This window comes from Ascidia mentula, chromosome 4, assembly GCF_947561715.1.
Source record: "Ascidia mentula chromosome 4, kaAscMent1.1, whole genome shotgun sequence".
Taxonomy (NCBI): domain Eukaryota; kingdom Metazoa; phylum Chordata; class Ascidiacea; order Phlebobranchia; family Ascidiidae; genus Ascidia; species Ascidia mentula.
The window spans coordinates 10856648-10877050 of record NC_138569.1 but is presented as its reverse complement, the minus strand read 5'-3'; the positions used below and the strand labels follow the sequence as shown (position 1 = coordinate 10877050).

The 20403-nt window shown below is 35.1% G+C and overlaps 4 protein-coding genes across 4 annotated transcripts; 1 reads left to right on the top strand and 3 right to left on the bottom strand.

The window, feature by feature from the left end:
- Positions 1 to 263: 263 nt before the first annotated feature.
- Positions 264 to 3446, top strand: LOC145898072 (sphingosine 1-phosphate receptor 2-like). The gene is made up of 8 exons (XM_082986512.1): positions 264 to 459; positions 539 to 721; positions 1018 to 1177; positions 1357 to 1496; positions 1560 to 1704; positions 1901 to 2069; positions 2464 to 2628; positions 2747 to 3446. The coding sequence occupies exons 1-8, from the start codon at positions 264 to 266 to the stop codon at positions 2816 to 2818; spliced, it is 1230 nt and encodes a 409-aa protein (XP_082842638.1). The 3' UTR covers positions 2819 to 3446.
- An 88-nt stretch (positions 3447 to 3534) lies between these two features.
- LOC145899590 (UNC93-like protein MFSD11) lies at positions 3535 to 7650 on the bottom strand. Its single transcript, XM_082988441.1, has 11 exons — positions 7491 to 7650; positions 7149 to 7222; positions 6980 to 7087; positions 6590 to 6669; positions 6376 to 6531; positions 6120 to 6321; positions 5789 to 5829; positions 5242 to 5433; positions 4781 to 4952; positions 4458 to 4593; positions 3535 to 3970 (listed from the first exon to the last, which is right to left on the bottom strand). Exons 1-11 carry the CDS (start codon positions 7602 to 7604, stop codon positions 3785 to 3787), a joined length of 1461 nt encoding a protein of 486 aa, XP_082844567.1. The 5' UTR covers positions 7605 to 7650; the 3' UTR covers positions 3535 to 3784.
- A 3191-nt stretch (positions 7651 to 10841) lies between these two features.
- On the bottom strand, positions 10842 to 17890 carry LOC145899589 (eukaryotic translation initiation factor 3 subunit L-like). The gene is made up of 14 exons (XM_082988440.1): positions 17634 to 17890; positions 16757 to 16836; positions 15376 to 15507; positions 14419 to 14492; positions 13488 to 13568; positions 13026 to 13146; positions 12836 to 12969; positions 12586 to 12765; positions 12392 to 12528; positions 12206 to 12329; positions 11997 to 12143; positions 11363 to 11434; positions 11009 to 11089; positions 10842 to 10951 (listed from the first exon to the last, which is right to left on the bottom strand). Exons 1-14 carry the CDS (start codon positions 17834 to 17836, stop codon positions 10922 to 10924), a joined length of 1596 nt encoding a protein of 531 aa, XP_082844566.1. The 5' UTR covers positions 17837 to 17890; the 3' UTR covers positions 10842 to 10921.
- On the bottom strand, positions 17870 to 19232 carry LOC145899591 (5'-nucleotidase domain-containing protein 1-like). Its single transcript, XM_082988442.1, has one exon. The coding sequence runs from the start codon at positions 19210 to 19212 to the stop codon at positions 17920 to 17922; it is 1293 nt and encodes a 430-aa protein (XP_082844568.1). The 5' UTR covers positions 19213 to 19232; the 3' UTR covers positions 17870 to 17919.
- Positions 19233 to 20403: the final 1171 nt, after the last annotated feature.

The window sequence follows — 20403 nt, the reverse complement described above, 5'->3', positions numbered from 1 at the left end:
TTAAATTGGACCAATTTTAAATAATTCGATGAATTGCCAAATATTCTGTAACGAAGCTCAATTGCCATTACATAGTTTTTCATGAAGCGATTTACAAGACATATCATGACTTGAATGCAATACAGTGAATGCAAAACAGCGCGGAATTTCATGCGGCGTGTTTTGGTTACACGTTTCAAACAGCAGCTTGCAGTGGCACATTTATTAAAAAGTTGTACTGTTGTCAGGTTGTTAGGTTTTTATTGCATCAGAGACGGACTACAATGGTGGAGCAGCAATACACCACAAGGTTTGCTACAACAACCAACCTAATAACTGAGATACAATACAACAAAAACTTTGAACCGGAACCGGAGCCACGACCAGAATCAGAATTACAAACTCAAGGTTACAACAAGTATATACCACATAATCAAACTGTGCTGCCCAACCCAATTCCTGAATATGGAAATGTAACAGGTAAATGTTGCTATGTGTTTTTTTTTAAATAATAACTGTAAGCAAAAAATGTTAATTGATTAAATTAATTGAATGAAAGGGGAGCCATGGGCAGAGCCTGAACCTCCAACAGAAAGTTCAAAGTATATGCCTCCCCTTGCTGTCATAGCCGGGATACTGGGACTTATTATCGTCATCGAAAACTGCATGATTCTGTTTGCAATGATAAAAGGAAGGCCCAAACACCCTCCACAGCTAAATTATCTCATCATTAACTTATCAAGTAAGAATATGTCATCGAAATATTTCGTACGAAAGCATTTCAGGAACATAGGCTATGCATTAAAAATTCCCATTTTTGTCAGTTTTGCTTTGTTACAATAACCGATCAGGTTGTGTTTTTGCAAAACCAGTTTAAAATGATTTAAAATGTGAATCATAAGTTTCGCGTCATTTCATTCACTTACGGATTTTTCAACCGTTAACCAAATATATAGCGATGAACATTTGCACCGCCCACAGTTTAATAACAAGTTGGGCTAGACTTACTTTGTGGTGTACAACATTTTATATGTGCAGTCGCAGACATGACAGCTGGTGCTCAGCTGATTTGGTTCACCTGTTTTGACTATTACCTGAGTTTCCCTCGGTCACCCACCTACATCCTTGTGTTGTGTGGATTATGGCTGATGACAATTTCAGCTTCGGTATTAGGGTTAATATCCTTTGCATGGCACAGGTAAGGAAAGTTACCCAAATATAGATCATTACAGAGCATGAAATGACGAAATTCTCTACGTTAAATTTTGTTTCGGAATGAACAAAAAACGCAGACAACCCTATGAAAATGACATCGACAGCAATATTTGTGTGTTTTATCTGTGCCATAGGTGTTAACGAATTATCATTTGTGTAAAGACTCGGAATGGTAAGGGGTAATTCAAAGATGGAACACGCCAAGGGAAAGACAAGGCTGTTCATTGTTTGTGCATGGCTTTCTTCGGCTCTGCTTCTCGTTATTCCGCCGGTGGCGGGATGGAATTGTAGTTATTGTATGGGTGAGTCATATACACTAATACTTCCTTAATATGCTGTCTGTAACGCTTACGTCCGCTTTTCAGGAAATGAGTATTGCTCTAGCCACTGCTCTTTCGTGCTTTATCCTTTCACAAAAGCATACGTCTTGATGCTCTCCTTGTTGTTGTATATCGCTCTAATTACTCTTTACATCATGTACACATGGATATTTGTAGCTGTGGGCAAAAAGTAAGTGTGCCAACAATAAACCCGAGTTTATGGCCTTATGTGCTGTTCAGCAAAGTCAGCATATTTTGCTTTTTTAACCTGTATAAGCTACAGTCGGTAGCCAGCGAATATGGATTGTTAGTTGAAGTTTGTTGCACTGTTAACAAGACTTAAACTCTAGCTTTCACAAAAACGTTACCATTATTTTTGCTTGCAGAATGAAAAGGGTTCATAAAACAAACATGTTAAAACGGGAAAAGGTCGTAGTGCAAACCGTCTTCATACTATTGACAGTATTTACAATTTGCATGTTACCGGTTGCCGTATTGTTAACAATCGACTACATTCGTGTTGATTACAACCCACCACTGATCATTTGTTTCCAGGTTTGTAGAACACCTTGCGCTTAGCCATTTTATGACTTGCGAAAACAATTTCTGATACAAATTATTTATTCATTCTCAACGGGATTATGTTTGTTCTTGGAGTGCTAAAAATTCAGCACGATGTTTTGTCACGATTGGAACTTTCACACAGACGATTATCTATTTATGGCGTCTTTAATTTCCGCAAAGTTTCTGACCGAATATCCATCAGTATTGAACTTTTCCATGCGAAGGACCGTTTGATGTCCGGGAACAGTCATACCAAATATACAAATAATAAAAAAAACATTGTATAATTCACAAGTACGGCAATTAAACTTAAAGATACGGTTAAATTATAGGCTCATTTTATCATCACGGTCTGTAGTTAGGGTTCATGCAAAGTTTTTTTTAGATTGCTACGGTATTTTCGTTTTTGAGCTCGGCGTGCAATCCACTTTTGTACATGTGGCGCTTGCCTACGGTGAGAGATGCAACGTGGAGAGCACTGGGAAGGCCGGACCGTGTTACTGAATATAGCAATGCTGTCAAAAACGGAATCTTATCGCGTGAAGAAACGGTAAGTACGGTGCACGATTGTAAAAGTGAATTTTCCTCCATATTGTCGAAACAAAACTCTGCTAATTCAGTAAATCCTCGAGTTAAATTTATCAATAAAAAAATGATTTATTCTACAGAGAAACAAAGGAAAGCTTACTGTAAGCGGAAAGAATATGTCGGTTACCGAAACCCCCAATGAAGGAATTTGATTGCTGGACTAATACTCTTTCAGAACCATAATTCATTTGGCTACGAATTGTTGTTGATATTTGCAACACCTAAATCCAGCCTGATATGCCAGAGCCTTATTGTGTTATGTATGCATATTTGGTCGCCTTTTTTTTGTCTCAAACGCTGGTAGATTGTCACAAACGTGCCTAGACCACGCTATAGTCCAGGGGTCACAACCTTTTGAACGCCGCGTGCCAGTTTACAAATTAGGCAATTTGTCAAAAATGGGATGTCTTTGTGTGCCAACCTACACGCTTACACCAAAAGTAAGTAATTTACAGTTCGGTCGCGAATCTGATCGCAAAGGCACTACATGGTTGCTAAACTTTCACAAAGACATTATACTAGGGGCAGGACAAAGTGCTAATTATGTACAAACAAACCTTGGTTTTATCTAAACGTTTTTTTTGTTGTTCAATCACGTCACGTTATATACATATTATTGCGAAAAGCCTGGGGGAGTTTAGGGGTTAGGTTCAACTAATTTCATGATAAAATGTTGTAGAAAAAGCGAGAACGACATAGTCAGAATAATAGCCTAAACTACACCGAGTCTGCTACTGCCAAAAACTCCGAACTAAACAACGGCGCTTGATCTTTTTTTCCTTTTATCGTGCTTTATATCCTATAAATCCTCGAACAAATAATAGAACAGAACCAATGAACCAAAAAATTTTTAAAACAAAGCTATTTCGCTGTATATTGAGTGTTTATTGATTAATAACAAGATGTAATAAAACGAAAGAAAACAAATGCAGCTTAAACTGCATAGCTTCATGGTGATTCATGGGAATAATGCAGAAGTAATACCATGACAAAATCAATACAACTGAATGCTACACAACGTTTTTCACAGCAGTTATGGATTGCACTGTACATTGGTGTTCTTTTTAACATCAATAATTTGACAATGAAAAATCAGTGAAGATGTGGCAGTATTAACTTCATTGTTCCACAGTAGGCTCGTGGTCAATACTAGCATAGTTGCTCACTTGTTGATTATTCCTCAACTTGCGTTCCACCCTTAAAAATGCTAACACGCCGGCAACAGCAAAAATCACCAAAATCAAAAGTTGCCATTTCAAAACCAGATGTGAACTGTAGAAAAATCCAATCGCAGCAGCCAGAGACTGAAAATGTAAACCAATAACAACTCAATCAATAAATCTTGAGGGGTCACCGAACTATGGCCTGGATCCAGCGCACAAGGTTAGTTTATCTGGCTAGACTTTGCCCCCCCCCCCCCAAAAAAAAAAATTGATTGTATTGCACTGCCCACTAAATCTTGGTTGATTCTGTACATCACTCATTTTAGGTTCTTTTGTCATAATAGTGTTTACATCATGTAATATTGACACAAAAACTATTTTGAATCCCCTGTCTAGGAACTATTTGTTTTAAATCCCATGTATGAGTAACTATTTTGGCAAAAATTATCTTGTCTTTAACAGATATTCCTTCCACCCCTGATCGTCAATTTGGCAACCCCAGCATTAGTGTCTTGAAATAAGTACAATGTAATTTTTTAAATTGTATATCAGTGAAATTCTTATTGGTAAACAGTTTGAGAAACCCCGACATACAGCAGTATAAAGCAAGTTTTACATGAAACTTTACCTGTTCGAATTTAAACAATGCAAATGCAGGGGCACTGTTTTCAGCGTATTTTGTTCCAATTATTGAAAAACACTGTGTGTTGAAACAAGCATCAGCAAATCCCAGTAAAAATCCACAAGCAATTGCTAAATCCTCACTGTAAAAGAATTTGTTTAAACAGCATAAAAGTAGAGGACCAGACCACATAAAATTATCTTACATGTCAAAGGTTGCTAACCTTCTTGTGTAAAGATTAACCTAATGTTTGGCTTCAACACACAAAATATTTAAATCACATGCTAAGTGAAAAATATTTACCACATGTACATACATTATTGACTTACTTGGGGTAAATATATGCATGATTGTGGGTGCCGGAGGAAATAGGTGCTACATCGGGTATATTAAGGAATATCAGTAAAAATGTAACTAGGTGTATAATGCCTCCCAACAACACAACTGGATCTCTACCATAACGTAATGTCTTTTTGCCAAACAAACCAAACAGTGCACCACCTGAAATATGGGTTAAATTAACATGTTGTTTGTTAAGATATTTAAGCACATCAGGGGAAAGCAACAAAAACCAGCTTAAAGTCAATAACACCTGACAAGAAAAACACACTGTTGTTTTCTTTTTTTTCATGAATATGTTTTAAAATTTGTTTCTTGATTAGACAAAGTATAATTTCAAATCTGTCAGGATGCAATACCTGCACACATACAACAAAACACTTTTATACTACTTTTATTGGAAGAACAGGAGCTAAAGTAAATGTCTGGCAAATTCCTAAATGGTGTATACCTAATATTTCTCCAACTCCAACAAAGATCCCAGTTAGTCCAACCAAACGATCTGAATCGGACCCGAAACTTTTGGTGGCACCAACACTTGTAGAGTAAACACTGCTAAAAAATGTCAACTCCAATCCAGTGTAGAAAAAAGTAATACTCAGAAAGATCATATCCGCAGACTTGAACAAACGCACGGATGTCACTAAAAGTTATGGAATAGGTGAGAATAAATAGCACAAAAAGTTTTTATTTGTTTTTAATGGATTAATTTTTTGCTGTCAATGAATTTTATGATAATTTTACAATCCTCAATATTTCCTTGTTTTTATACCTGTATGTTCAGTGATATGCATTTGGAACAATTTCTTGTGGCAAATATTTTGAAGCAATAAATTTTTTTTTTAATGGCGCCATAAATTTTTAAATTATTACAATATTATGTACAATTTGTCTAAAGCTAAATGTTCAAAATTAGTCTGGCATATCCCTAATATACACTGACAATAAAGCAGCGTAAAATAATATTAGTGGTGTTAGTAATATTGTCAAAAACTTACTGAATGCTTCCCAAGCACCACTAGCCTTTGAAGGTTGAACACTGTAGGCAAAAAAAACAAACATTTAGGTCTTTAAAACAATAACATCACCAACATAAGCAATGATATAGTAACAACCCAGGGCAGTTTCATCAAAGAAATAAAAAAAACATGTAAAGTAGCGACAACAAACCTTATAAAATTTGTGATGACATAAAGTATCATGCATTGTTATTATTTTATTGCAAAATATTTTGATAGAAATGTTCTTCAACGATTCTAATAATCCCACCCTATTTATAATATTATACTTTTGGGTCTATGATAAGTTACAATTTTTCCTAATCCTCACATTGTTTGACCTTCTGATACTGAATCACCAGCTTCATTTAAAAGGGCTGATTGGTCATCTGTGTTTTTTTGTTCATCACTGGTTGAATGTTCAGTGTCTTCAACTGGTGTCGATTTATTACTCGACCTTGTAATTAGTAGTGTAAGTGTGCCAAGAGCACAAACAGAAGTCAGACCGATAAAAAGAGGAATTCTTTGCTTGTCTAAAACAATTTGTTGTTACCAAGCAATCGTTGCCATTAAATAAAACAACTTACCCTCAATTAAAACAACACCTCTCCATGCAAAAAACACATATATGTTTCCAATTAGAAGACTACATTGCAACATTGCCCAGAAGATGCCACTGTTTCTCCCCATGGTTTCATTGTTTGAATTAAGGGTCAAAAAGTTTCCTTGGCCAGTCCACAAAACTAAGACAAATTAAAAAGCTGTAACATTAGGGCCTTCTAATTGCACTAAAATACTAACCTGCCGCACCAATACCTATGAGAACAGAACCAATGTAAAGTGTTGCAGTTAATGGATGGATAAAAGTGGCCAAATACAATCTGAAACACAAGGTATATTAGCATCAAGAAGCAAAAATTTATTACCAGCAGGCTGCACATATAGCTTGCAGTGTCCAAACCAATACAGTGAACAATATATATATGTTTTACATCCTACAGTACTAGAAACAGAACAAAGACAATATTTAACAACACACTTTGATGTGGTCATCAGTGTCTATAAAGCTTGTGTATATATCATACAGACTGCATTTTTTGTCAGTTTCAGGTTCGACTCTATTGCAGCACAGCGTGTAATCCTGTTAATAAAACTCAAGGTGGATTTTTTATGAAAGCCTAAAGTACATACGTGTATGTGACTCCACCAATAATCATTGAATACTTCGGTCCCACAATGCTGACAACGGAAGGAGCAATCCAGTTTGCAAAAGCAAACACGATGTAAATAATTGCAAGACTTAAAAAAACAGCATTTAAAATCAATTTAACAAGGTTTAGAACAACAATCATCAACAGACCTTGTGTAGCCACTGCCATGAAATGGAGTAGTTGTATTGCTTGTGATGTTAATATAGCTGTTTAGAACAGTTTGCTTGAAAACAAAATGTATCCATTGTAATAATTGTATGGAAGTAATTTGGCAGTTCCTTACTACTATTTTCCATAGTTATTAACATTTCAATGCCGAAAAACGATTATGTCATTGGTTGAGTGCCAAACTACATATATATGTGGGAAAAAGGTTTAATTTTTTGACCTTGTGGATTTTGGATATGGCCCATGGCTAGGGAATGGGTGTCAATCCCTGATGTAGCGTATGCTAAGATTTATTTCTCGGTAAAACAAAATGTTTTACAAACCTCAACCATTCCACAAGTTTGGAATCCAGTAAACATCAACATGAACGCAAGGCCCAAAACTATAACATTGTAAAACTTCAAACTTGGTTTCAAGTCATTAGTCCGGTCGTCCATTGTTTCACTTGGATTTATATTTTGAAGTCAATTTGTTGCAGAACTAAAACCTAAGCAATGATCAAAAATAATATACCAAAGAAGAAAAAGTAACAAAACTAGTTGTATTTACAAAAAAATGATTTTTCTTCAAAAACTTGCACACAAAACCAATTTTTTTCACACAAAGCATGCACAAACTTGGGCTTATGACTTGCTTGCATCAGTCATCAAATATAAATAAACCAGACAACACTACGGTGTTGCCGCCACATATATGGCACCAACAACTTAACAAACTTATATTACAAAACATACGCGTTAAACGCAACAGATTACATTTGTATACATGATATACGAGTTCTAATAATACTATACGAAATAAAAGCGCATGTTGTCTATTTCACTACACTGGAACTTAACGAAGCAAATCGTGTTCTTGAAATAATGGTTTCGATGTTAAAAGAATGGAAGCTACCAATCAAGTAGGCCTGTGTAACTTTACGACCAACAAAACGTTTGCACAGCTCGCCTAAAACCCTGTAAACACAAGGCAACAGTCCAAAAAAAGCGCGTGACTACAAGTACAACAGCGACAAGGATCAAATGTATTTACACTCCTAGGGAGGTGCTCGTCAGTTAAAAATTTTAGCTCGAAACTTGTATGCCGTAGTAAAAAATGGATGCTCCTAAACTGTGCATGTGCAACTTTGTACGACTTTATGCAGCAAAACATTTCACAGCTTTCAATTATTGGTGACTTATTAAACAGTTCGTCCCTCATTTCAAAGACAATTCTGTATAAATACCCTCACAATATTGACACCGGCAGTCCGCTTAGGGTCATTTCCACCTTTGCTTTCGCCGTTGTAAAAGCTCACATTTTTGAGTGGTGCTGCCCTCCGCCCCTCCCTGTTTACTATATTATCAAGACGTACGATTAATCGTCTTTAAAAAGATCTACGATGATGCAACAACCGCAACCTGCAGCTGGTCCCGAGCACCTCCGAATTAGCATTAAAGGAAACTGTTCGTGTTTTACTGTGGGCCTGCACGGCCGGATGGCCACCCATATCCTACTATGTGGCTTGTCCCAACTCAACACCTCCCAGTGCGAGTGGCTGCGATCCTACGGCGGACGGCGACTCTCCGTGAGGAAATCACCATGACATGGTGGTGCCGGACTTGATATACCTTGTGGTTTTATCGGTGACCATGCCATTTTCTGTATTACGTTTATTGTTTATCTAGCACCATTGCGTGAAAAATAAAAAAGATTTGATTAAAGTGAAATGTGGTGCAACGCAATAAAGCACTTAAAGATTGGTGGAAAATATCCATGGCGCCAGCCCTGCCTGCAACACAGCACATGGCACAACCCTTGCGAAGAATTCGAACCGAGTTTCCACGATTTTAGCATGCCACAAATAAATTCGATTCTGTCGTATAATATGACGTCATATAGCACGTGTGACGCAGTACTTATTGGTCGAGTAATTTTGGATGTTAGTATTTTCCCCCTTAAGGCCCCATATCAGTATATTAAATCTCCCAAATCAAGTTTTGAAGGCCATCAACATTAATACCTATACTGAGTGATTTGCTTGTTTACCCACAACAATTCCTATGGTCAGTGACCCTGGTACTATTTTAGGAGAAAAAAATTTATTGCAGCTGCATCGGACGAGACACAGCAAGGATCTGGGGAGCCTTCAGGAAGATCTTATGTGCTATAGGATAGCAAAAACAGTCCCAGAGGGCAACCAAAGCAAATTTCCTGCAACTAATTTTGACCTGAATGCAGAGACAAGAGGCGGGCCTAACATAAAATCACAAATTAAGGTATACTTCTGTGATTCAATTTTAAGCTATGAACACTTGAACATTTTGGTGATTTTTCAACTAACTTTTCCACAGCACCCAGCACCAAATGACTAGCTGAATGAGAAGGACAAAAAATGCACTAAAATTGCACCAAACACGCTGAAAATTGCTCTGGCAACAGCACGTGACTCCCTGCTTATTCAACCATAAATTTGACCCCAATGCTTCACCGGTTGCCTTGTGACATCACTGAGTTTCTCTATGACAGGGGAGTCCAAGATGGGCATTCCCCGCGGGCGAAACTTTTTCAATAGAAATACTGATATGCGGTCTTAAATGTGTGATTGTAGGCTACTTGAACACATTTACGCATAAACATAGAAAACATTGAAATCACGAATCAACGAAAAAGCACAACACGACGAAAGAAGTCATCAGTATAGCGTCCAAGATTAATCTTCATTCGTCAAATCAAGATCATGTGCACCGCAATGCACTGCCAGTACGATTACTGTGTGACCGGAATGCGACGGATGTACAATACTGGTTCGGCGTCTGCCATCCTCGCAGTCGTGGATTACAAGCATTTGTAATGTAGTATAACAATGTATTTGCAATTGACAGATTGCAGGCTCCGTGGATCCCGTCTTCGCGCTTTTTCTTCGACCAGACACCGCGGCTGTTCGGGAACGCAAGCAGAACCTGTCCCATCTCCCAAAGACGGTTTAAGCCTAATCGATCAAAAATTGTGCTATCAGAGAGGCCCCTTCTTTTTGTCAAGCAATTAAATAGTCTATATCCTGTGACCACCTTCTCCAAAATTCATCGGGGAGATGTTAAATGTTTTCTATTGTCTACGACTGTAACAGTGTTCGAGAGAACGCTGTCGTATACACGGCTCAGTAACAAATGGATGGGCGTAGGCTATATAGGGTTAACAACCGTTGTTTACTTAGAATTAGCAGACAAGGACCCCCAAGGAATTTAAAGACATTGTTAAAATATTACCTGCGTGTGGGTGAAAAAGAGTGACATGCTCTTGGTGGATTCCGGAAGTCCACAACATCACCCATGAAAAAAACGTTTTTTGGGTAAGGTTTCCCAGCTCATGGGTTCAACCAATATTAGTTTTATTTCTGCCCTACCAACAAAAGTATTACTTTTGGGAAAACCTTGTTTTCACTGGATGGGCCAATAAAGACCCTTATATAAGAACCATGATCCAGACATCTTGCCATGTATTGCATAAAACTTTTTTTTGGTTTCAAAAAACTACCAGTGTCCTTAAGACAACAAACTCCAGCAACAACCATTTGTGGTAAAGAAGCCAAACTGTAAGTTGGTGCAATGTTGTTGACCAGGTTGTCTTAACTTTTTTATCTATTCTGTCCATAAAGTTAAAAATAAAACAAATCCGGATATAGCAACAAAACATTTCTTTGCAAACAAGTTTATTGTATATTTTTCCTGGTCTGGTTGCAAGAAATGGTCACAATACCAGAAAACAGATATTTTCACTTGAGAACTTTGATACTTCGGTTCAACTACAAAAAGTAAGAAAACTTTATTATTGAACAACTGGGAGACATAATTCAACTTACTTCCTCAAATTTATGAATTTGCTTTATGAAGTAATCAGCATACCCTCGTTCAATTTTGGTATCAGCAATGTGTACCATGTCCTAAACATATCTTGTTTCATAAAAAGTGCAATACAGCATTATTAGGACATACAATGCTAGTTCTGTTTGTATTGGTAAGTGCAATGTAACAGCACCTTGGAATAAGTGCAATAAATTTAAATAAAATGAAATATTACCTTATCAAGCACTTTAAGATCGTTAAGGAAATAATAGTAAAACAATGATTGGTTGGTGTTCATGTTTGATAAATAGGATTCCCCGTCAAAGGAAAACAAAATAAAGAGATGCAATTTCACTGTAAACATTTTTTACCCCATCAATGTAGAAGTCAACTTCCAGCCTTCCTTCCTGGTCTTTATCCACCCTGGCATTTTTCATTTTATGCTGTTTAGAAAAAAAGGAGAACAGTGCAACAAATTAGTTCTATCTTTAGCAAATTTAGCAAAAAAATATGCTCAATTGTAAGAGTGATTTGTATCAAAGTATTACCATTTTTATTATAAAACAACTTTCACCATGGGTTATTTTTGATGTACTAATTACAAGCATGGCGTAACTGAAGAAAATAAGTGTGCAAAACAATAACATATAATAATATACAGACACAAGAAGCAACCAGAATTGTCATTGATGATGTAACGGTTTATGCACAAATATATTAGGGTTTATGCAAATAATGTTTTGTATTTATTTGTCTGAGCCCAAAGCCCTATTTACAATACTATCCAAAGCTTGTTCACACATAATAATATAATTTTACAATAACGATTTCAATAGAATTTACAATTTTAAACCAACACTGGCATCTCGTAAGTGCCACAGAATAAATCCTACATAAATGTGGGTTGCAAGATGAAAAATTTGATACATAGTATATACACTATTACTTTTAAGTTTGCCATGAAGATTACTGAAATGCAAAATAAATAGTTTATTTACTGTTTACCTTTAAACACACAAGCTGTGCAGTAAACTCTTCCACATCCATGTCTAAAAATTCAGCGAGCTTTACCACAGGTAATGTCGCATACAATTTTAGGTAACTGCGAATTGTTGGAAGTTGAGTTTGCTGTTCCACTTCTTCCAAAAACACCTGCAATGCAATTAAATATTAAAAATATTTATGTATGCAAAAACATTACAAAAATAAAAAACCTTGCACTGATGCAACATTGGTTCTTTGTGGGAATTCAGAGGACCTGCATCAAAGTTTGGTGCTACAGGGGAAAGAAACTTGGGACAACCGAATGAAAAAGCTTCTTCAAATGCTGTTTTTTCCCTGAAAAATTGAAATGTATAAAAAGCATGAAATACTTAAGCTAAACATTTTTGATGTTGCACCCTTTCTGCATTCTCTGCCATTTATCTTGTCCAACTTTTTCCCGCATCATTTGTGATAAAGATTCATCAATACGAACAGGATATAATGTGCTGCACAATGCTAACAGATTAAACATTTGATCTGTTTGCTTATTAATCTACAATAAAAAACTCTTAATAGATGTAAGATATTAAAATATTTCAGGTTAACAAACCATATCCATTTTGTATTGACTGGACCGCTGTAATGCTGTGTTTTTAGTTCTTTGAATATATGTCAGGATACTTGAAAAAGTATCAATTGCAGCTTGATACCGTCTCATCATCATGTATGCAAATCCAACATAGTAGTAAGTTGTAATCTGACACTCAGGAACTCTTGAATAGACTGTACTCTAATAATATGTTGGCTTTAAAAAGATTTGGCAAATCTTGATTAGAAAACATAACAGATTACACATTTACCCGTTTTGTAATGTTAATGTTGTCTAAAACAGATAGAGCTTGATAATAATCTCCCAGCAAACTGTGAAGACGAAGAAGACCAATAAGACTAAAATAACCCAGCATCTTGTATAGTGAACATCTTCCGAATGTCCCTAAAATCGATTACCATAATTGATTTGCTCAAGACAACATTCAACTGTGAATATACCAGCTACTCTAGCAATTGACTCTTGGTCCAATCCTCTGTTGTAAGCATTAAGTTGTTCATTTATTTTTGACTTGTCAACCAATGAGTGCAAGACATTTAGAACACTATGTATATTCCAAATCTGCCAAATAGGTTTTAAGTTTACAGGAAGCAAAAACATATTTCTTTTCATACATACATATAAAAAAATAGAGAATTAAAAATAAATTCTAAGAAAGAGGCTCAAAAATACTGATGCATGCAATGTGCATGATTATTTGAATTTTCTGTTTTAAACGTTAATCATTGTAAATGATTACTTCATCAAACAAATACAGTATAAATGTAAACACTCTTTGTATTCTTGATACTTGTTTTAGACTGTTAGTCACATTGTTGATAATTTCAGGCCCCCAAGTTGAAAAGTTTACCAGTCCCTGCTTTAAAAATGACAAAAAAGGTAATTGCTCAATATATTAATACCTTTGGATTATTGCGAAGAATATCAATTTCCTCCATGGTTTTCTTGCTTAATTTGCATCGATACTGTGTGAAGGCCTGAAACTAAACATGACAACAACTAGCTTTAATGTTCATCAAACATACCAGTAATTTTATTAGTATACATAGAAATAAATAAACAAACCAGAGACTCTACTTGTTTTTTATTATTTTTTTTGTTTTTATAAAAAAATTAATATTAGGGTGAAAGGAAAGTTTTAACTTTATGGTGCTTAATAAAATTAAAATAGGTAACAGTTTCTTAAACTATACCATCCTTCTTTTTGTTAGTTTGGTTGACCAGTTATGTCAGACTGGAAAAGTTTAGTGTAATGTTTCTTTACCTAGCAGGTGTGTTCACCCCAAATGAAGTCAGAATTTCAACCCAATGTTAATGTAGTATATTGCATTATATTATTATTATTATTTTTTTTTTATTATTCAGGTTAAAAATGAAATGTGCAACTTTTTTTCGAGGAGATGTCAAAGACGATGCCAAATGTTAGTTTAATAAAATAGATATTAACAAATAAACGTTTCATTACTCCGTACAAAAATTTCATTCAAGGGTGATCAATTCACCGGTTTAGGAAAAATTGGCCCAGTGGCACAAGTTTAGATTTATTTCAAGAAAATGCCCCTTTTTTTACTTTTAAAGTTACTGTTACTTGTGGCCAAGCTTAGGAAAATATGAATGCCTACGCATGTTTTTTTCCTATTTTTGTTCTGCAATGTAAAATTGGTAACAAAAAGGCCATTGCAAAAAAATTCATTCTTAGATTAATGTCAATGAAACATACTCTTTAACAAAACACCTGTGTTCGCTACCAAAACTGAACAAGTAGTTCACATAAAGGGGGTCTTGACTTTTTGGAAGCACCCAGGCAAGATAAATATATACAACATATTATACCTGATAAATAAACTCATCAATAATATCCCACAACCATTGGTTTGGAAGTTGAAGACTTGATGGTGAATCTGCGTCTAAGTTATAAGAGATGTAATATCACAACTGGTATTGAACTATTGAGCAAAAAAACTGTGCGTGTTATATGCACATATATATATTTTTTTTACACTTGAACTGTGCTAATATTAAAAAGATAATTTTTATTACTTTACATATCTGTATATTGCGCCAAGTATGGGGTCACACTCTGAAAAATTATAGGGGTTCAGCACCCCTGTTTTTCTTAGAGACACATATGGGAGCTCAATGACTGATGTGCCAAGCAGATAAAGTAACAGTTTATTTTGAAACCAATTCATTCATTGACAAAGGAAAAAACTAATTGTTACATCATCATTTTGGGTGACACCATACATTTTCTCCATGTGGCACTCCAAACAAATTCTAAAAACCCGGGGCCCATGGGTTCTCCAACTATGGGGTGTGTTAAAATTGTACATAATAGGTTTAATATTCTCAGCAAAATGTTTGATATATGCCAGACGTTAGCAACCTTCAGCATACAAAATGAGCAATATAGACATTCAGGCACATCAAATGTAAAATGTTGATTATTTATTTGAATTTTTCCTTTTTTGTAAAATGAGCAAGCTGCCTCAATGGAGTTGCAACATAAGGGCAAAATAGTCACACAGCAGTGGGGTGCCAACCTCTAATTTTTGTGCATTCTCTGTGTAAGGTATTTCCTAATTAAAAAAAAATAGGTTCACTATTTGTTACCTCACACTCATTTAATTATTTAAATAAATGCAAAACTTAGTTCATTAAATAGCTTTAAGTACATTTTATGTTGGGGATGCAGACCAATGTTTTTATAAATGGTGTCTGCGACTTCAAAAGTTGGAAACCACTTGACATGCGGTAGATGCACTACTGATAAAAACTAAAAATACTTACTTAAAATGTAGTTAAATAGATCACAATAGTTGTAATAAGATTTGAATCGTTGTTCCTGAGTTGGACCAGTTTGCATTCTGGCATATATGTGCCTGAAGTAGAGCTCCTTGTAGAGAATCAAAAACTGTGGATCTTTGAAAATGCAACAATTTTAAATGGCTTGTTTTCTATAATCAGGACATTTACATTAGTATTAGTTACAAAGTTTAGGCAGTATACAAACTTTATAAATATACATATATATATACATAGGCAAGAGGGACAAAACCTGTGGCAATACAGCCTCATGTGGCCATGGATGCTAATTCATGGTTTATAGTAAGTTTGCATTGTCGGCTGTACATTGCCAAAAACCTAACAGGTTTTGCCTGGATGTTTGGCTTATGAAATTGGTCAGCCTTTGTTATAAAACAGAATAAGATGTATTTTTAGGTAAGAAAAGTTTTTAAACATAACGTTTCATTACATTTTTAGGCATGTAAGGGATTTTGAAAAAAACAATTACAAGTAACCCGATTTTGTGAAATATTTTTTGATAACTAAAATAAACGCCACTGTAATTTTTTTCTAAATCCCTTTAAAAACCAGGAACTTTCCTAATGCTTACCTAAAACCGCATGGTACTTTAACTGGATTGGCCTTTTATTTCTCTTTGCACCTATGTGAGCGCTAACAGTTGTTTCCAACATGCGTAATATTGGCAACGTGTTCAACAAATAAACTAATTGACCCTCCCTCAACCCCCCTCGTATTCAAAGAAAATATTGCAATTCGCCTCCACATTTGCTTCATGTATTGGTCGTGCTCGCTGCATTCACAAAGTGATGACCCTAAAACAATTGTTTGCCGTACTGTTGGTCAATAACTTATCTATAAACAAACAAGTGTTTCTGAAAACCTCAGCCCTGCAGGTTATTCATTTCTTCTACAATCGCAACAAGGGTTATAAATATTTTTTTCAAAACAGCAATATATAAATATGTAGTCAAACATAGGCGTCATGTATGGGGTGCGCCACACTCCCTGACAATATAACAGGGGGTTTCACATTCAAGTTTTTTTCTAAGTGCATATGTGCATGATCCCAATGAATACTCAAACCAATCAGATAAAATGGAGTTATTAATTGTATTATAATAACAATTCATTAATTTTAATTTGCATTGTTACTTCTGATATTTAAACAAAAAATACAAAACAAATTTTAATTGGGACATTAAATATTTTTATTTACTCCCAACTAATCTAGTGGTAGATGTTTGTAAGGAAATGAAAAATCAACACTTTAAATAGTAATGATCAGAATGCCATTTCAAGCATAACTACTAATATAACCTGGTCGCACATTAATGTTTAATGAAAAATTCCAAACTGTACCCACCATTTCCAATTATGTGCAGAATAGATTCACCATCTGGCCATGCTTCAGTCGAATAAAATCGTTCAGTTAATGAATTCCATCTGTTAAATTTATGATTATTTTCATTGTAAATTTTACATAAACACGGTAGCAATGAAATTCCATTCTGATTATGCTGTATACATTAATAATGTAAACAACATCCAATGTCCGTACTGTATTGGATACTTATTTACAATGGATGTATATACATTGTTATATGCGCTGTTTGTTGATCACATTTTCATTTATGTTGTGACATCATATGTTGGTAAGTGTTATTTGTTTGTGTGGTGTTCTGCATTGTTTCATTAATTAAGCTTTATTGCAGAGTAGCACTATCTTGGAGTCTCGCCAAAGCTTATTGTCAATTCCATGTATTTCAGAATAATGTAGCTAGTTTACAAGCTAAGGCAGCTTTTACCTAAAATCAAACGAATAGATGCTCTGCATGTGTATGACAATTTTTTTATTGTTTTGTGTAAAATGGTGCAACAGAAAAAAAAAAAAAAAAATTATAAACTAAATAATTCACTATAAATTTGGATACTTTGAGATATGTATCCAGTTATTGCTAATTCCTAAATAGATTAATGTCCAGTATATATATATAGATACATCTAAACAGAAACACTGTTTATACCTTTAATTAGCCCAGGGGGCTGCCCACTATCATTTTTAACTTAGACAGCATATATATATCATACTGTATATGTTGGACTCTAGTGTAAGTCCAGTGAGTGGGCGAAAGTTCATTTTATGACATAACAACAATTTGGTCCCTCATAAAGCTATCACCTATGCCCATTGGTGTTATCTACAGGTTGAAATGATGTGATTCAAAAGAAATGTAACTCACCCATTTTCATAATAGTTTTCAATTTCATACAGATTTTGATCAGTTACAGCTTTTTGAAAAAACTGAAGGTATTTTTGAACAGGTTCAGGAACAGCTTGACGATGACGTTCATATTCTAAATCTCTTGTTGGATCACCAGTGTGTCCAAGTTGATCAACTGGCAAACGAACACTTTCAGAAAACTCTTCATTATACTTAAACATGTTTTAGACAATTTACATGCATTAACAATGCCCTTTATAAAGAAAAAGTAAATTTTGGACATATTAAAATACATGATGATATATTACTTCCAAAGAATTTCAGAACATCCAGGAAAAAAACCTTTCATACAAACAGGACTGGAGAACCCTGAAAATTCATAAGACTTGTTTTGCACAGCTACATCATCAATAGATGGCACAGCAATTGTGGCAAAAGAAGAAACTAATCTAGCAAAGAATGAAGACATGGGACAACTTTTATTACAGGATAATACAGGACCCCACAAATCAGAAAACAACAATGACTTTTCATCTTGATGCAACATAAACTGAGCATCTTCATGAATTCGCAATGCATCCATTACAAACACAGTATTCCATTGCCAGTGTTTCCTGGCAGGAACAATGTCACTTCGTAAACTGTCACCAAAATATACTATATTTGGTTCAGACATATTAGTCCACTCTTTTAAATGCTTGGATAGCTCATTGCAATTGCCCTGTGAATACCAACCACCTCTTTGCAATGAAGGACAGTCATTTTCTGTTTCTAACAAATGTTTAACATCAATTTCTTTAAATGGATAGGTATCATTAAAAAATCTTGGCTTCTTAGCTTTTGTAATTACAATATCAAAAAACTTTCTCCAGTCTTCTCCAAGACAATACGACATAACAAACTGAGCATAATCACAATGAGAAGAAGTGAGTAGAAACAAAACCTTTCCACTTTCTTTCAAATTTTTTAGCCAACTTTTGACAGTGATTGAACACTTCTTCAAGTATTTATCAGGATGTGCTTTCACAGACTCAAAAAACTGACTTGTTCCTTTTTCATAAGAATCAGGATGCCAGGATGAGTTAAGTGCAGCATTAAAATCCTGAAGCATTTTATTGTAATTATTTACAGTGTTTTCACATCTTTCATGAACTGGATCACAAAGTACTTTATTCTTTAGTCGAGACAATACTGTTAGGTATGAAATATCAAAGTTACTGTCAGTCATATGGTAAACACCAGGTACACTAAGACAACCTTCCTGAATTTGTGAGAAAAGATCCCATTTTTCATTTGGATAAAAGTGATTAATTTCGGCTTGTGACAAGAATTTTACTCCAAGCCTTGCATGTTCAACTGTTCCGTTTTCATCAAGTTTAACTAAAATTCCATGCCGAACATCAAATACAAGTCCTCCTCCATATGCAAGGTCCTCATCCAAAGCAGGCAACAACAGGCTTTCACAATATTTTTTGTCAGACACCAAATACTGACCAATAGATTGATGACATAACTCAGTTTGAGCTGGAAGATTATAACAGCAAAGAGTGTGGTCCATGTCAAAACCCAACACGTCACATTTTGATATGTTCAACATGTTTTCAACCTACACTGTTATTGCCCTTTAGACCCAAAATTAAATTACAGCTGGGTTAATTGTGGTCTGAAAATTTGGAATTTGCACAGATTTGTTTCGCAGAATTTTAATGGTGCAAATAATGTATGAACCAGCTGATGCTTTTTATACATCAACGAATATTCCAATAAACAACTCCATATACGTGACATTTTATTTAATCTGAATTATAGTTACCATTATGTCATATGAGAATAATACTATAAATACATTATTGAAAACCAGTAACCACCGTCCACCTATCCTATGTAACAGCAAGGACAAAAAGCATAATCTGATTGCTACCTTCACAAAACAGAAATGTTTTGTCACTATAACCCAACTATTCGTTTATCCTTCACACTTTTTACGCCATTATATTACGAACTTCTTCATTTTAAAAAAAACACAAACATTATTTGATCTCACAACAACATCCGTGCTAGCGGTTGTTTTATTAACTCAATGAATGTAAACCAGGACCACGTGGCCAGAATAAAAAAAAACATTGAAATTCATTGAAAAACGGCGAAGTTATACGCGTAGAAGTTGTTTTTGTGAACCGGAGACAATTAGACCATTTATTAAACCGTAGATAAACGTGTTTCGAATTAACGTCTTTATGAAATTCCTGTCGGACAGTTAAATCATAGTATACTAAACATATAGTAGGCCGACTGATTGTTTGTTCTTTTATGACGTACAAAAAGTTCGTCACGGTTGTGCATCTGCTCTCAGGTGCTTCAGTAGACACCACCCTCATTCTGGCAGAATTCTGGCAGAATAATTTTGCAAATTTGCCACATTCTACAAGGTACAACAGGCATATACTCAAAAATTGTTTTTTTTGGAGTAGAATCAAATTACAGAGATGAGCAAGCAGATCAAACCTCAAAAAACATTTAAACAACATTTTCCGCAGCTGTATCAATCAAAAAAATCGCGAATTAAAAAAATCGCCTGGTTTTGCGATTCAGCATAATGGCGGCATGCGAAAAACTAGTCTAATACAAAGAATTCTGCTCGGCGTTCTTGCAATAGGTGCCAATATTGACCAATATCAAGGGAACGGAAATTTAATGCTCTACAACATGCAATTAACAAATTTGAAATTAAGGTGCCGGATGACCTTCAAATCGCCCATTGAAGACGACCCGCTTTGAGCGAATCAGC

Bases quoted from the DNA above. Each gene is read 5' to 3' on its own strand.
- LOC145899591 (XM_082988442.1), bottom strand. From the start codon at position 19,212: ATGTTGAACATATCAAAATGTGACGTGTTGGGTTTTGACATGGACCAC.
- LOC145898072 (XM_082986512.1), top strand. From the start codon at position 264: ATGGTGGAGCAGCAATACACCACAAGGTTTGCTACAACAACCAACCTA. The intron at 1,178-1,356 runs GTAAGGAAAGTT...ATTTGTGTAAAG, and splicing joins ATATCCTTTGCATGGCACAG to ACTCGGAATGGTAAGGGGTA. The intron at 2,070-2,463 runs GTTTGTAGAACA...AGTTTTTTTTAG, and splicing joins CACTGATCATTTGTTTCCAG to ATTGCTACGGTATTTTCGTT.
- LOC145899589 (XM_082988440.1), bottom strand. From the start codon at position 17,836: ATGTTTAAGTATAATGAAGAGTTTTCTGAAAGTGTTCGTTTGCCAGTT. The intron at 15,508-16,756 runs GTGGGTACAGTT...GCATTTTCAAAG, and splicing joins TCTGCACATAATTGGAAATG to ATCCACAGTTTTTGATTCTC. The intron at 12,144-12,205 runs GTTTTTTATTTT...ATTGCATTGCAG, and splicing joins CAATGTTGCATCAGTGCAAG to GTGTTTTTGGAAGAAGTGGA.
- LOC145899590 (XM_082988441.1), bottom strand. From the start codon at position 7,604: ATGGACGACCGGACTAATGACTTGAAACCAAGTTTGAAGTTTTACAAT. The intron at 7,223-7,490 runs GTTTGTAAAACA...TTTGTTTTCAAG, and splicing joins AAACTTGTGGAATGGTTGAG to CAAACTGTTCTAAACAGCTA. The intron at 6,532-6,589 runs GTTAGTATTTTA...AATTTGTCTTAG, and splicing joins CATAGGTATTGGTGCGGCAG to TTTTGTGGACTGGCCAAGGA.